At 47.9% G+C, this 17414-nt stretch overlaps 1 protein-coding gene across 2 annotated transcripts in view; it reads left to right on the forward strand.

Annotated features, from left to right (window-relative positions):
- The window catches only part of EFCAB11 (EF-hand calcium binding domain 11), a 252207-nt gene that overhangs the window by 207086 nt on the left and 27707 nt on the right, over positions 1-17414 (forward strand). The window contains exon 6 of one of the 2 annotated variants that reach the window (XM_062181231.1): positions 14186-14315. The exons of the other annotated variant lie outside the window; for it this stretch is intronic. Coding sequence (XP_062037215.1) covers positions 14186-14315 — 130 coding nt within the window. The remainder of the gene's footprint in view (positions 1-14185; positions 14316-17414) is intronic. 2 annotated transcript variants of the gene reach the window in all.

Below are 17414 nucleotides of genomic sequence, written 5' to 3' on the forward strand. Positions count from 1 at the left end.
CCACCTTGCAGCGCCGGCACCCCGGGTTCTAGTCCCAGTCGGGGCTCCGGATTCTGTCCCGGTTGCCCCTCTTCCAGGCCAGCTCTCTGCTGTGGCCCGGGAGTGCAGTGGAGGATGGCCCAAGTGCTTGGGCCCTGCACCCCATGGGAGACCCAGAGAAGCACCTGGCTCTTGGCTTCGGATCAGCGCGGTGCGCCGGCCGCAGCGGCCATTGGAGGGTGAACCAACGACAAAAGGAAGATCTTTCTCTCTGTCTCTCTCTCTCACTGTCTGTCGCCGTTGATTTCTCAACAATGTTGCAGTGGATTCGTTTCTGAGAGGAGCAGCGTGGTGAGGGCAAGAGGCGCGGAGTCACCACACATACCCTGGGAGTTGGGTGAAAGCAGGCCTGAGGCGAGCAGCCCGCAGACTCGTTTATTACAGTTGGAACAACAGCTTATATAGCCAAGACCAGCCAATCTGGTCAAGGGGCGGTCTATACCCCAACCAATCACAGCCTGTCGCCAGGCAGGCTCCGTTGCCAGGTGGGTTTCAAAGCCATTTCTGAGTAACTGACACTCACTTGCCAGTGGCCACCTTGGCATGGCCTTCTCATTCCACCACAACTGTCCCCTCTGCCTGTAAAAAAAAGAAAGAAAGAAAGAAATGATTGTTGATTTAAACCACATTTGAGGTAGCTTCATAGGTAGCAATGGAGAACATGAAAATATATACACATCCAAGCTCACCTTTGTAAGTATACATACTCGTACACATATTCTGATTTAGTTGCATGGGCTTGGTAGCTAGAGAGGCCAGTGCTGTTGTCACTTTTTTTTTTTTTTTTGACAGGCAGAGTGGATAGTGAGAGAGAGACAGAGAGAAAGGTCTTCCTTTTTGCCGTTGGTTCACCCTCCAATGGCCGCTGCGGCTGGCGCATCTCGCTGATCCGAAGCCAGGAGCCAGGTGCTTCTCCTGGTCTCCAATGCAGGTGCAGGGCCCAAGCACTTGGGCCATCCTCCACTGCCTTCCCGGGCCATAGCAGAGAGCTGGCCTGGAAGAGAGGCAACCGGGATAGAATCCGGCGCCCCAACCAGGGCTAGAACCCGGTGTGCCAGCGCCGCAAGGTGGAGGATTAGGCTGTTAAGCCACGGCGCCGGCCTGTTGTCACTTTTACCTATTATGCCGCAGACTCTTCCCTACCGTCAGCATGAATGGTTTCGATTATTTGCAAATCTCAGACTCGTACTATACAGTGATTTGTAATTCTGCTGGCCATGAATTTGAGACACAGGCTTAGGGTGGGACTGGGTTCCTCAGCTAGTGAATGATCGTAGCTGACTACCAGCACAACAGTGCTTTGTTTTCTACTTGTACAAGGGGGTTCCAAAAAGTTTGTTACAAGTGGATTCAAAAACTAGGGACAAGAAACTTGAAATTCGTGTGCAGTTTTTTCTATTATACACATTCCCCATAACTTTTTGAAGGTCCCTTATATGCATGGATTTCAAAAATTTTTGCACCAAAATAAACTTTTAAAAATTATTTGTTTATGAGAGAGAGAGAAAGAAGGAAATAGAGAGGGAGAAAGAGAGAGTGTTCTCCCACCCACTGACCCTCTCCATGAATGCCTGAAATAGCCAGAGCTGGGTCCAGGCTGAAGCTGGGAACCAGGAATCAAGGACTCCCACATGGATGGCAGGAACCCAGTTGCTTGCGCCATCACCACTACACCCAGCATCTGTCGTAGCAGGAAGCAGGAATCCAACCCAGGTGCCCTGAGACTTGAGGTAGTGTCTCAACTGCTAAGCTAAACAACCACTCCCCGTTATCTTTAAATTCCTTTTTCTGAAAACTTTAAAAAAGCACCCTAATAGTTCTTTATGTAATAAATTTTTGGTGTGATTTATTTAATGCTTTGCTCCCTCATCAAAAATCTATTCTACTAGTCCTACTGATAGAAATTAAGGAAAAATAAAGAAGGCCAAAAAAGAGCCTCCCAGCCCAATAATAGGCTTTTCAAAGAATAGAAGTCAACTGTGATGGTAGCCATGATATAAACACAGTTGAGGATGTGAGCCCAAGACAAGGAACTTAAATTCACTAAACTATTTGGTGAGAATTCTGAGTAGAGTGGCTTAGTATCTTATACCCTATGGTTATATTCACCAGTTTGAGGGTTATTTGAAGGGTAGGGATACGCACCATTTTTTTCCTTAAGTTTTATCCATTTATTTATTTGAAAAGCAGAGTGATAAAGAGAGAGGGAGAGATAGGAGCAAGTTCTTCCACCTGCTGGTTTGCTCCCCAAATGGTAACAACAGCTTAGGGTTGGGCCAGTCCAGGTCTCTCCCATGGGTAGCAGGAAGTCAAGCACATGCACCATCATCTGCCGCCCCCAGACACATTAGCAGGAAGCTGCATCGGAAGAGAAGGTGGGGGGCCAGCACTGTGGCACAGCGGGTAAAGTCGCCACCTGTAGTGCCAGCATCCCATGTGGGTGCTGGGCCATGTCCCAGCTGCTCTTCCAATTCAGCTCTCTGCTAATGACCTGGGAAGGCAGTGGAAGATGGCACAAGTCTTTGGGCTCCTGCACCCATGTGGGAGACCCGGAAGAAGCTCTTGGCTCCTGGCTTCAGATCGGCCAAGCTCTGGTCATTGCAGCCATTTGGGGAATGAACCAGCGGATGGAAGACCACCATCCGCTCTGCCTCTGTATCTCTGTAACTTTGCCTTTCAAATAAATACATCTTTAAAAGAAGAAGGAGAATGAGGAAGAAGAGGAGGAGAAGAGAAGGCACTCCCAGGCGCTCCAGTGTGGGATGGCAGCTTAACCCATTGTGCCCCAGCGGCCGCCCCAACATATACCTCCTGAATGTCAACAGAATGTTGTCCTTAAACTTCATGCAGGAGATGCTGTGCTGGGCTTGCGCAGCTTGGAGAAAATATAAACCCTAGTCCTTGCCCTTGACATGCACGTACTTCCTCCAGGTGATGTATGTAGGGGAAGAGGCGAAATCAGAAGCAAATAAACAACTGGTTAAATGTCATCACTTTTCATATGTGTAATAAACATAGCCTGTGATAGTTGGTGTAGAGAATGAGGTCTGTTTGTCCTGAGGAGAACAAGAGAAAACCACGGATCTCTCCTATGATAAAGTCTAAAGCTTTTTGGCCTAGCATTCAAAGTCTTCCGCAATCTGGTGCCAACATTATTTCCAACCTTCTCTCATAATATTTGCTATGTAAAATAACCTTTTAGTCAATTTGGTTGATTCATTAGGAAATACACCTGCCTTTCTATACCCTGTTAATTTAAGGAGTTTGAAATAAAATGAAAGATAAGTTGGAGACTTTACAGACACACCCACACATCCACACATAATAATTTCAGAATAACACAATTTAAACTGCCTGCCTTTAAAAAAAAAAAATTCCTTGGTAGTAGTTTAAAAGCTTTCCGTGCCCCTTGCTTCTTCTGGCTGGATGGAGTGGAGCTTCAGGTGATCTTGGAAACTAAATCTGCAGGTGGCAGAGCCTCTAGCAGCCTGGGTCCCTGAGTAACTGTGTGGAGGAGGCCACCTGGCAGCCAGGATGACACCTGCCAAACTGCTACATGTGCGAGAAGCAAACCGCCATGGGGTTAGCCTTGACATTGGAGGTTGGTTTTTCCAGCAGACAGCCTCTTAGACACTTTGTATCACTTTGACCGCTTTGGTCAGCTAGAAGAAGAAATAGGACAAAGCTATCATGATTGGCCCCAAAATAGACATTCCCTACCACACTGATGAAGGCTAACCAGACAGTACTCATCAGGAGTGTGGATCCTGGCACCAGACTTCAGGATTTAAAGCCAGTCCTACCATTCACTGCCCGTGTGACCTTAGGCAAGTCATTGGCCAGAGATGCTCAGCCAGTAAGAGGGAGAAAGGAGCAGGGACAGACGTGGGAGGGAGGGAGAAGGAGAGTTTAATGACTCATGTCATCGTGGAGGCTTAGCAAGTCCACATCTGATGGGGGAGGCTGGCAGGCTAGAGACCAAGGGAAGAGTTTCAGTTCAAGTCCATGGGCAATCTGCTGGTCAGCCAGGAAGAGCTGATGCTGGGGTGCAGTCTGCTCGCAGAATTTCCTATTGCTCAGGGGAGAGCCAGCCTTTTCCAGCTTTCAGCTGATTGGATGAGGCTCACCCACATCAAGGAGGCAACCTGGTTGACTTAAGATCTATTGATTTTAAATGCAAATCTCACCCAGACCATCACAGAAATAGCCAAAATACCTGGGCACCTGGCCCAGCCACATTGACACACAGAAGTAACTCACAGGAAGTCAGTCCAGCCCTCCATGCCCTTGTTCCTTCACCTGCAAAAGGGAGGTGGTAGCAGAAGCTATGCTCTTGAGTGAACATGGAGATTAAATGCGTCACAGCGCGTGTGTAGAGCGCTGTCTGCATGCACACGGTTTTCTCCTGATTATTATTATCGCAGGCTTTGGGTGTCTGCTTCGCCCCCATGAAGATGCTTCAAAGAACTTAAGCAGGAACGCCAAGAGGAGTAGGGATGTCTGATGAGGGGCTCCATACATTAGAACTCGTCTAGTGCAGCAAACTCGGAGCTGCCTGCTAGCATTTGCAGGCTACACTGGCCAGCGCTCCGTCAGTCGGCAGCTATTTTCTGCTGGTTATTCTATGAATACATTTTCATACATTCCATTTCCCCCATCAACTGTTTATTTACTGCTCATATTAATGCAATATGGCAAAACCATTTACATGACTGGAATCTTTGCAGCCTACGAGAGCAGTTCTCTTGCTTTGCTTTCCCTTCATTTCTTGCAAGAAAATTCACTTTTGCTCTACATGTTTTTGAATTAACTGGCACTTCCCCAGAATATAACATCAGCATTAATCACGAAGCTGATGTAAACCAGAGTGATTAAGAGTCCAATTGGGTCCCGCCAGCATTGGATGGGGATCGGCTTTTGCGTGGAACAGTTATTGTGAGATTGAACCAGAAGCTTCTCAACGCATGTGAGGAACTCAGGAGGCACAGGGTGGGTGAGAACTGGGATGACTCCTTTCCTGGTACTTCCCTACATGGTTGCTCCTGCTTGCTCTGGGGAGACCGAGCAGCCTGGATCCCTGAATGACTGTGTGGACGATATTGTCCCTTCTCAAACTGTTACACAGACAAGAGCTAAACTTCGATTCTTGTTAGCTTTGGAAACTTGAAGTTTGTTTATTCTAGCAGCTAGCCTCCTAGGCACTTTGCATAGGCTTACCCAACGCGGTCAGTTAAGATTGCCTGCAGGTCATCGGCCTTGCTTGATGTCTTTCCATCTCCACGGATAGACGAGGCCTTGACCTTCTGTAGAAAGTGTGTTGGCCGGCGCCGTGGCTCAATAGGCTAATCCTCTGCCTTGCGGTGCCGGCATACCGGGTTCTAGTCCCGGTTGGGGCGCCAGATTCTGTCCCAATTGCCCCCCTTCCAGGCCAGCTCTCTGCTGTGGCCTGGGAGTGCAGTGGAGGATGGCCCAAGTGCTTGGGTCCTGCACCCACATGGGAGACCAGGAGAAGCACCTGGCTCCTGGCTTCAGATCAGTGCAATATGCCGGCCGCAGCGTGCCGGCCGCGGCAGCCATTGGAGGGTGAACCAACGACAAAAAAGGAAGATCTTTCTCTCTGTCTCTCTCTCTTTCACTGTCCACTCTGCCTGTTAAAGAAAGAAAGAAAGAAAGAAAGAAAGAAAGAAAGAAAGAAAGAAAGAAAGAAAGAAAGAAAGAAAGAAAGAAAGAAAGAAAGAGTGTGCTCCCCGCTCACTTACCCTCACCCTTAGCTTCCGTTGGTCAATGCCAGAGCTCCTCTTCTTATCAAACTGTCCTGCCTCTCCAGTTAGGCAATATCACCAGTATTGATTTCAAGGTGCCAACAATCTATTTATTGAACTTTCTTCTTGAGTTCCCATGCCACCAAGATAATAGAAAGGGAATTCTAGTTAGCTTGGGAGTTTCTTATATTTTTAGACTTGAACCTAAGTTCTGGGTTACGAGGTGGGCAACAGGCCTGCAAGATTGGCGTTTAATGGAGACATCCTCATTTCCACCTGCCATTCATTTCATTATCAGTTGGCTGTGGGACTTTCACTCACCCTTGAGTCCAAGGCCTCCCTCTATTGATGTAAGTCTGAGTGGCTTCCATGCCCATTCCAGGTACATAGGGTGAAGAGGCTATGAGAGAGTCCAGAGGGGAAGTGAAGCTGGCTTGGGTGATGGAAACAAGAACGTAGTAAGGCAAACAAATCAGTTAAGGTTTTAATGTCTCAAAAATAGAATCCGAGGGGCTGGCATTTTGTGTAGCTTCGGGCACCCATATCTCTGTGAGTGCCTGGTTCAAGTCCTGGCTACTCTGCTTCTGATCCACCTTCCTGCTAGTGCCCACCCTAAGAGGCTTCAGATGATAGTCCAACTACTTGGGTCCCTGCCACCCACATGGGAGACTTGGATTTAATTTTGTGCTCCTGGCTTTAGCCTGACCCAGTCTTGGGTGTTGTGAACATTTGGGGAGTGAACCAGAGGACGAAAGACGCCTCTGTGTCTGTCTTTCTCTTTCAAAAAAAATTGAATACACGTGTGCATACACATGTGTATCCCACCACCCAGAAGTAAGCTCCTTACGTGTAAGAACAGTGTCCTATCTACAGCCCGGCTCCTGTCCAGCAACTCAAGTTCATCCCCATTAAATATTTGCTGCTGTGAAATGAGAAAATGCAATCAATGGGCCGCAGAAACAGAACACACGCCAGACTCTTTTAGAACAATAATGTCAAAGATACTGTTATGGGCTGCATTGCATTGCTCCAAAATTTATGTGTTGGAGAGTTCCCAGCAGCTTAGATAGGGTCTTTAAAAGGGGTAATTAAGTCAAGATGATGTCAATAGGGTGGACCTTGATTCAAAACGACCAGAGTAGAGGAGATTAATACTCGGGCACTCGTGGAGGGAAGACCATGTAAAAACACCATGAATTCCTTGTATTTTTGGTGGTGGCTGCCAGGACCAGAAGAAAGCAGGGGAAGGTTAGGACAAGTCTTCAGCTGAAAGATGTTATTTTTAAAAAAAATTCATGCTTTATAAATTTGTTTCTTGGTATGCAAAATTGAACACATCAATTCTGCCTCCAGCAATGTTGGAATAGAATAACCAGTGCTACATGTCTTCCTGCTACAAAGAGCTAGGCAACTGGAAAAAATACATGATTCAGTTGTTTTCAGACGTTGGCCAGCAGGACTATGCTCTCCCAGAGGAAGGAAACAAAGCGGAGTGAAGCAGGCCCCGCGTTCACAACGGTCTGGAGGACAGCGCGGTCCGCCCAGCGGGGGTGGAGAAGGTGTCTGCCCCTACACCTGTTCCCTATGGATGCTGCAATCGATGACCAGAAACCTAGTGACCGAAAACAGCACAGAGGCATCGGCTTTGCCGCTCTGGTGATCAGAATCTGACCCAGCTCACGGGCCGAGGTCAGCGTGTTGGTGGTGCGCTCCCTGTGTCCTGAGGATCTAGGGAATCCATGTGCTCCCTGTGTCCTGAGGATCTAGGGAAGAATCCATTTCCTTGCCTTTCCACCTCCTGGCAGCTGCCTTCTTTCTTTGACTCCTGGCTCCTTCCTCCGCCAACGCTGAGCCGAGTCCTTCTCTCTCTCTCGTTCTCTCCGGTCTCTTCTTCTGCTTGTAAGGCTCCCTGGGTCCACCTGAATAACCCGGGATAATCTCCCTCTTTGGAGGCAGCTGATTGGCACCGTAATCCCACCTACTATCTTAATTCTTGTTACTATGTCACCTGTCATGTTCTCAGGTTCCAGGGGTTAGGCTGTGGACACTGTTGGAGGCCATAATTTTGCTTACTACGACCACTGAGGCATTTATTGACCGTGCCGTACCTAACCTACTGCCTACTGCACATCCGACCGAACAAAGCTCACAAACAAGCTGGAGAGGATTCAGCTGAAGCACAAGCAAATTAATGCTTATGAAGTGATCCTCAAGACTCGTTAAAGAAACAACAAAGTCCAGACCCAAAACTGTGATGTTTACAACCACAATCAGAAGTTGCTAGACAATCAAAGAAGCAGGAACATAGGACCCACTAGCCAGGAGAAAAATCCAATCAATGGAAATAACACCAACCATGGAATTACCAGACAAGGGCCTCAAAACAGCTCTTATGTTCAAAAATCTAAATGGAAACACGGCCATGATGAAGCGAACAGTGCAAATTACGAAAAAATGAATGGAATTTTCATGGAACCAATGAAATGAAGCATTTACTAATGAGAATGTATAAGGGGAGCCCTGTTGTGGGAGACAATATGGCAAATCTCAAATAATGAAGCATAAAATTATCATCTGATTAGAAATTCCACTTTGGGGAGTATGCCCAAAATAATTAAAACCAGAGATTTCAACCGATATTTGTACTCGCATTTTCACAGAAGCGTCATATCACAGCCCAAAGGTGGAAGCAGCTAAGTGCTCAGTACAGGTAAATGGAAAAACAAAAGATGGTCCACACCTACAATGGAATACTCTTCAGATAGTGAAAAAGAAGCAAATTTGCCAAAGCTACTACAGTCACTAGGGCCAGCACCATGGCGCAGTAGGTTAATCCTCTGCCTGTGGCACCGGCATCCCATATGGGTGCTGGTTCTAGTCCTGGCTGCTCCTCTTCCAATCCAGCTCTCTGCTATGGCCTGGGAAAGCAGTAGAAGATGGCCCAAGTGCTTGGGCCCCTGCACCCACGTGGTAGACCGGGAAGAAGTTCCTGGCTCCTGGCTTTGGATCGGCACAGCTCCGGCCATTGCAGCCATTTGGGGAGTGAACCAGTGGATGGAGGACCTTTCTCTCTGTCTCTTCTTCTCACTGTCTGTAACTCTATCTCTCAAATAAATAAATAAAATCTTTAAAAAAATGGGTCACAAAATGACAAATATTTTATGATTCTTCTTCTATGAGTTTCCAGAAGAAGTCAGATGCTTAGAAACAGAAACTAGAAGAGTGATTATCAGGGACCTGGGAGAGGGAGGATGGGAAGTTGATCTTTAATGGGTACAGACTTTCAGTGCGGGCAGATGGAAAAGTTCTGGGGCAGGTATTAGGCATGAGGTTAAGCCACTGCTTGGGATGTCTGCATCCCCTATCAGACTGCCTGGGTTCAAGTCCCAGCTCCACTCCCAAGTCCAGCTTGCTGCTAATGCAGACCCTGGAAGGCAGCGGTGACGGCTCAGGTACCGGGTCTCTACCACCCACACTGAAGGCTCAGTTTTAGTTTCTGGTCATGGTTTTGGCCTGGCTCAGCCCTGGCTGTTGTGATCATTTGGGGAGCGAACTAATGCACGGAAGATTCTCTCTCTCTCTCTCTCTCTCTCTCTCTCTCCCTCTCTCTGGAGTTCTGGAGATGCGTGGCGAGTGATGATGGTTGCACAGCAATGTGAATGTCTTTAAAGACACTGAACTGTTCACTTAAATCTGATTACAGGGGTACATTTTATGTTGTGTGTATTTTACCACTACAGAAGAGAGAGGGCAGAAGAAGGAGAAATACGAAACGTGTGCCAGGAAGGTGGCCGAGAGGACCATGGTCTGTAGGCTGGCACGTGAACTAGGAAGGTGGCCGAGCGGACCATGGTCTGTAGGCTGGCATGTGAACTAGGCCTTTACTTCCTCGTGTCGTTTAAGGGAAGTGCTTCCCTCAAGTTCTTAAACAGGAAGTGGAAATGATCAAGACCATGAACCTCTCTGGCAGCAGCCTCAGAGGCGAGCTGAAGCTACCATTACCTTCTCCCCTTAGTTCCTCTAACAGTCCTGGTGTCCCTGTTGGTATCCATGGAGAAGGGAACTTGGGCTGGGTTCACTGGTACAGATGGAAGCCTGCCCACCCCCGGCCTCTTGGGCTCTGGGTGATGCTAAAGGAAGGGGCTCTGGCCTGTGGGGGCCTCTTGTTTACCTGTGGGTGCTCATATGGGTCAGGTGTCAGGTCAGATCTCAGAACTACATTTGGATCCCTTTTTCAATGCCTGAATGATTGACAAGTGTATCTAGTCTTGACCAGACTGCGTGGATAGTTATTCGAACTTGGTACCACTGGAAATGACCTGACCTCAAAGTCAAGTGCAGGAATCTCTGTCTCATTGGACTGTGGTACAGTAGCCTGTTTCCTGCCACCCCACTACAAAGCTGACTAAGGTCCCTTTAAAGACCTTAACTGCTTTGAATTCACGGTTCATGGATGGCTGGTGCTACATTTCTAGAGCGCTGCTGGATATTTACATTTATTTTGATGGTCATTTATTCATTCACTAACTATTCGTGGGTCACTGTGTATAGGGAACACAGAGGTGAGTCAGCGCCACAACCCTAGTTATCCCGCCTTTGAGGGCTCACTCCAGAGCCATTTGTGTAGGTTTGCTTGACTGTGCCCACCACATGGAGCTTTCGCATGTAGCATTTTCTTATAAGACCACAGGTGGAATTTCACATAGTGACAGGTAGCCAATAGATATTTGCTAATTATAGCAATAGCAGAGATTCACCCTACCACACCATTAACTTTTCCCTACTGTTTATCTGCTCCTAGACCAATCAGGTCATGAATGATGGACACAACCAACTCTACTTCCAGGAACAGTGGTGTGATGTTCGCCCTTGTAGGTGTTGAAAATGGGAATGATTTGCTGTGGGAACCCATGCCGATTAGTCATTTGTGTGGCGTTAAATGTGTGTGGGAATGGGAAGTCTCCCAACTGCCCTTCTCCCCTTTCTGTTTTTCTACCTTTGATCTGCAATGTTAATCTTATTTGGTTAAATTATTTCTGGTGAGGTATTCAAAGGCTTTCAAGTATCTCTGCTTTTTGAACGTTAGCTTCTTTGTGGTGTATTTTTTCCTAATTATTCCAAATATAGTATAATGGCCATGAAAGCAGAAAAAGAAACCATTTTATGTTCTTGAATTTGATTTCGTATTCACAGCCTCCACTTAGTACCTCTCTAGTTATTAGGTTCATTTCAATGTCATTTACGAGGTGCCTGTTAGGATTACAGTCATTTCAACAGAAGTTACTATACATTTAGGGAATAACTTGGTTCATTTGATTTAAACGCAGAACGTCAATATCTGTGTGTATATGCTGTGCCCAAAGCTCCCCTGTTAGAATTAGGCTACTGTGCATTATTTAAAATACATCCAAAATTAATTAATGGAGTATGCATTGAGCACCCACTCTATGCGGGGTGCTATGTTAGAGACCAGGAATCTAGCAGTGACGAAGGTGAAGTTCTTGCTCTTAAGGATCTTTCATTGTAGTGGGGAAGAAGGGTAGTAAGTGTACAGGTAGCAGGGACACATAATCATGTGTTGCAAAGAGCTGTAGAGTTTGATAGGAAGTAGGGTGAGGGGAGGGGCTCTTGGGTTGGGGGCGGCTACTCATTAGGGCGCTGGAATGAAATACCAGCACCTGGGCAGCTTAAACAGAAGAAAGCCATTGTCTCATGATTCTGGAGTCCGGAAGTCAAGAGCGAGATGGGAGCAGGTTTGCCTCCTCCCGGGGCCTCTCTCCTCAGTACGAGGCTGCCGTCTCACGGTGTGTCTCCTTGACACCCTCTGCGTGTGCACCTGTTCCCTCTCTCTCTCTCTGTAACCCTCCTCATCTCCTCTTCTTATAAGAACACCTGTCATATGTGAGCAGAATCCATGCTAATGAAGCCGTTTATTACCTCTCTAATGCCCTCTCCCCAAACAGTCACACTCTGGGTTGTGGGGGGCTGGGGCTTCAACATCTGAATCTGGGATGGGCCCAAGGGAGTCAGGGAAGATCCTTTGGAGAAGGCAGCCATTTTTAAAAATGCACGTAAAAATGTTTATTTGAGGAGACGGAGACAGAGAGCTCCCATCCACTGGTTTGCTCCCCAGATACCTGCACAGCCGGGGCTAGGCCTGGCCTGAAGCTGAGAACTGGGAGCTCCATCCGGGTCTCCCACACGGGTGCCAGGAACTCAAGCATCTGTGCCATCGCTTCTGCCTCCCAGAGCCCATCTTGGCAGGAAGCTGGGGTCAGGAATTGAACCGAAGTTCTCCCCCATGGGACCCGAGCATCTCAACCTGAGGCCACATGCCCACCCTTGGGGGAGACGTTTGAGCAGAGTCCTGAACAAAGGAACAAGGAGTGGCTCAGGGAGAGCCATCAAGGAGAGCAGCACTCCCAGCCGGGAGAGTGAGTGCAGAGCCCCAGCCGGAACGTGAAGAGGAGGCCATGGAGACCACAGTCCAGCCAGAGAGGAGGACAAGGACACCGCTGGCCACGGCACAGGCCAGCTCCTGAGGAGCTTGGGAAGCATCGCCAGGACTGAATTCTCTCCTGAAATTATCAGTCACTGGGTTGTCTTGAGCAGGGCAGGCACATAATCTTACGTAGATTTTTGAAGGACACTTTTTAAATTCCCAACAGGCTTTCTGTAACTTCTAAGAATGCAGCAGGCAAGACCACACCGAAATCCAGAAAATTTTCTTGGAATTGTGAAGGTGCTTACCCAAGTGGTTACTCTCCACTGGTTTTCTTTCTTTCTTTCTTTTTTTTTTTATTTTTTGACAGGCAGAGTGGACAGTGAGAGAGAGACAGAGAGAAAGGTCTTCCTTTTTTTGCCGTTGGTTCACCCTCCAATGGCCGCTACGGTAGGCACGCTGCGGCCGGCGCACCGCGCTGTTCCGATGGCAGGAGCCAGGTGCTTCTCCTGGTCTCCCATGCGGGTGCAGGGCCCAAGCACTTGGGCCATCCTCCACTGCACTCCCTGGCCACAGCAGAGAGCTGGCCTGGAAGAGGGGCAACCGGGACAGGATTGGTGCCCCAACCGGGATTAGAACCGGGTGTGCCGGCGCTGCAAGGCGGAGGATTAGCCTAGTGAGCCGCGGCACCGGCCATCCACTGGTTTTCTAAGAATTCCTTGCCTCAAGGGTTAAGGTAGCAACTAAAAATATTCCAGAATATTGGATTACTCTAAAATTTCCCCTGCCTCATTCAATGATGTTGAGTTTATAAGAGAGAAATACATGGCTCTGTTTGCATCCATGGAAGAACACTCTTTTCTTGAAGAAAAGCTTTGGTTGTGATGGTTAGGTCTGTATTTACAGGAGCGATGTTAAAGTGACTTCACGTGGGGCAGTTTGGGTCAGGGCAGACGCTGAGGTGTCCTTCCTTTTTTTGACAAACGCTGTGTGTACATCTGCATGACCTAAGAGAGTGACAGTTACAAGCTTTGGACGTTTTGAATAATTTGCTGTCAAAAGATAAGGGGTCGCCACAAAGCAGTTCACACACAGCACACCTCAACCCTTCTCTGAATTCCAAAGCTCCACAGGTAGGAAGTCTGCATGATGCTGTCACACCACGAGCCATCAGGATACTGGAGTTGTTTAAAATGGTTATACCCACTGAAAAATGTTTTTATTTATTTTCATCTTATTTGAAAGAAAGACGAGCAGAGAGATCTTCTGTTAATTCACTCCCCAAATGCCTACAACAGCCAAGACTGGGCCAGGCTGAAGCCAGGAGTCTGGAGCTCCATTGGGCCTCCCACGTGGGTGGCAGGGACCCAGGCTCTTGAGCCATCACCAACTGCCTCACGGGGATGCATTAGCAGGAAGCTGGATCAGGACGGGAGGAGCCAGGCTCTAATGCTGGTGCTCCAACATGGGGTGTGGGCATCCCAGTGGCAACTTAACCAATGGGTCAATTGGGTTCCGTCACTTTTTACAGTGTATTTATATTATATTCAGATATAAGCACTATATCCAACAGAAAATATTTTCATTGAATGGATTGGTAGGCATTTTCATGGGAACATATAAACACAAGCAGTCAATTTTCCTTTGTGTATCTCCATTAAACTTTTTATATCTATGACAGTGGGCTGCTTTCCAGGACCTGTAAAAATTTCATCATATAGAAGAGTATAATAATATTAGAGAGAGAGAACTTTCTTTTTTAAAAAAATATTTATATTTTATTTATTTGAAAGGTAGAATTACGGAGAGAGGAGAAGAGACAGAGTGAGAGAGATCTTCTATCTGCTGGTTCACGCCCCAGATGTCCACAATGGCTTCTTCCAGGTCTCCCACATGGGTGCAGGGGCCCAAGGACTTGGGCCATCTTCTGTTGCTTTCCCAGGCCATGCAGGGAGCTGGATCAGAAGTCTCTAATTGGTGCCCATATGGAATGTCGGTGCTGCAGACAGCAGCTTAATCCACTATACCACTGCCCTGGCCCCAGAAGTTTCAACTCTAGTGTCTTGATTAGGGTAAGTAAAATTTTAGGAAATGTGGGCTAAAATTAAAAAATAACAACAGAGAAGACTTTTAGTCTTAGAAACCCAGTATCTGTACTTTTATCAATGGAGAGATGGTATATAGAAAACAAATTTCAGTATGTGCCATGGAAATCATTTGGAGATCATCAGAAACAACTTTCATATGGATATGAAAGCTTGCCTTGCCCCATGAGGAGATAAAATGGACTAACCTGTTCTGGCTAAATAACTAGAATTATGTCTCTGTGAGTGAAATCCTTGGGAAAACAGTCTTGCGCGACGTTTGGCTATCTGTATCTAAAGCACGTTGAGAACATTCTCCTGAAGATCGTCTTCAGATACCTGAAGACTCCCAATGCCCGAGGACTGCAATGCATTTCCCATAGTCTTGGCACTGACGGAGACAGCCAGAAACATAAACCAGCGTGTTTCCGTCAAGTCCTCCGGCATCTTGAGGCTACGCGTGATGGCTGAATTCAAAGGCTAGCACAGTGTTAAAGTAACGGTGCTGCATCTCCTTGGATAAGTCAGGTTAGAGATGAGTGACGATAGCACAGGCAGCAGTGGAACATGCCCCTGTGCATTCTGGGAACACGGAGCCTCGCTCTGCGTCCTGCTATTCAGGCCTGGCTGCGAAGGGGTGGCAAGTGTTATTAAGTTGTTAGATTAGCAAGGTTCTACTGCATTCTCGCTTTAAGCCAGAGTACTTTCACAGCTGAGCTGTAATGTTCTGAAAATGCCTACATAACAAGAGCCAGACATGGAGTTGAATCCCAGATGGTACGTGGCCAACGCATGTAGATGTTCTTACTGGGCTGAACGGTAAAAAGTCAGCGCGTGCAGACGTGGCACCGAAGCCCAAAAGCAGAGAGGAAACCAGTGCAGGAGATAGGTGGCATCCTTCCTCGGGGTGGGGAGTCTCGTGTTCTAGAGAACTCCAGAGTGAAAGCCAAGCCCTTCCTAAGAAGCCAGTAGAAAGAAGGAGCCTAAAGTATCCTATTGATGAGTCAGTGTTGCATGTAGCTCCCCGGAATCCATGCCTGGAACAGGGCTTCAAGGAATCCCATCTGTCCCGCTGGCCGACCGGGGCTCACTGCATACTTGAGTGAGCACAAGACTTCCTAATAAACTGCCATTCTTAGAAACCTGGAGTACCAAAAACCTTACCTTCAGGAAAACTTGAATTTCTCAGCGAGGCAGGAAAATGGATCAGGTTACAGAACAACAGAGCTAGCAAGAAAACCCAAGTGCCCCAGGGCCGATGGCTCAAGGAGTTCTAGAAATTGCCTTTCAGAAAATTATGTTTCGGCCAGTTCAGGCTCTGGTTCACAAAGGTACCTGGACCCAGGAACAGAGTGAATCTTGTACAAATTCTGTTTGCCTGGCTGGATTCAAAGTCATCTGTGACTTTCATTTCGCACGTGGCTGAATTTGACAGGTGTGACCCTGGCCCCGTGCTGAGGCCATCGGAAGAACAAAGAAGTACAAGTCCTGGCCTTGAGCGTGGGTGTGGGGGGTGTGGGAAACACACACACACACACACACACACGAGCTGCAAAGGAGGCAATGTGGTGTTGGGGCTTTGGGGAGAGGTTGAATAAAGCACATAGAGTTCAGAGACGTATGACCCAAGACAGCTCATTTTCTTCTTGTGCGTGGTTATTCGAGGTAACCTATCAGAAGGATCTGTGGCAGCACTAGTGACACAAAGGCATTCTTGAGCTACAATACCAAAATTATAGGCTCTAGAAAGATGAATGGAATCTATCCTACCTTGCCAGCATCCAAAGTCATGCTGCTCGCTAGGAGGGTGAAAGATCACAATTTGCAATTGGAGTTGGTGTTGTAGTGTAGTAGGTTTAACTACCGCCTACAACGCCCAGCCAATATGGGCGCCGGTTTGTGTCCCAGCTGCTCCACTTCCAATCCAGCTCCCTGTTAATGGGTCTGAGAAAGCACTGGAAGATGGCCCAAGTGTTTGGGTCCCTGTCACCCATGTGGGAGACCTGGATGAAGAGCCTGGTTCCTAGCCTTGGCCTGGCCCAGGCCTAGCTACTGTGGCCATTTGAGGAATGAACCAGCAGATGGAGGACCTCTCTCTCTCTCTCTCTCTAACTCTGACTTTCAAATAAATTAATATTTTTAAAGATTATTTACTTATTTAACAGGTAGAGTTACAGATTACAGAGAGGTCTTCCATCCACTGGTTCACTCCCCAAATAGCCACAGAGCTGTGCTGATCTGAAGCCAGGAGCCTGGAGCTTCTTCTGGGTCCCCCACATGGGTGGCAGGGACCCAAACACTTGGCCATCTTCCATTGCTTTCCCAGGCCATAGCAGAGAGCTGGAAAGGAAGAGGAGCAGCTGGGACTCGAACCGGCGCCCATATGGGATGCCGGCGCTGCAAGCAGGGGTTTACCTAGTGTGCCAGAGTGCTGGTCCCCATAAATAAATCTTTAAAAAGCTGAATTTGCAATCTAGATACATAAAATAGTTTCTGTCTGTGCCTGAAACACATCGCCTATGAAGGAGTGGGTGGATTTTCACTGTCTTGGGCATGTTTGGAGTTAAAATATGGCAAGAAATATGGACTCAATAAATGGACTGGAAATACGGGCTCCGGGTGTGGGCGTGACTGCCAGTGAAGAGATGCCCCGCATGTGTGATCATAGATCAGTTCTCCCAGCAGGATACTGGGAGGTGAGGGTTCATGGGCAAGGATTTATGAAGGGAATGCCCCCGGGGGAATCAGCCTGGGAGAGGAGGGAAGGAGAGGGAGAGGCAGGATGGGAGTGGAGAAGAAACCAAGCCAGGAAGCTACTGCAGGACAAGTGGCAGCCTCGGCCTGAACGCATGGAGAGGGGCGGAGTGGGTTCCACCCCAGACTCTGTGCGGACTCCAGTTGGAGGCTGGGCTTGCGTATTCTGCACGGGGCAGTTGTCAACCAAGACCCCGGGGACAGCACCGATTCCCAGGAGCTTCAGAAGAGTCCCTGGCGCTGACTTTCAGAACACAGAAGCTACAAGAGGGACATCCAGAAACAGGGACAGGACGGTGAGCGGCTGGTGCCGCATCCCAGCAACGTTCCCTG

Source organism: Lepus europaeus, chromosome 22 (genome assembly GCF_033115175.1).
Source record: "Lepus europaeus isolate LE1 chromosome 22, mLepTim1.pri, whole genome shotgun sequence".
NCBI lineage: Eukaryota > Metazoa > Chordata > Mammalia > Lagomorpha > Leporidae > Lepus > Lepus europaeus.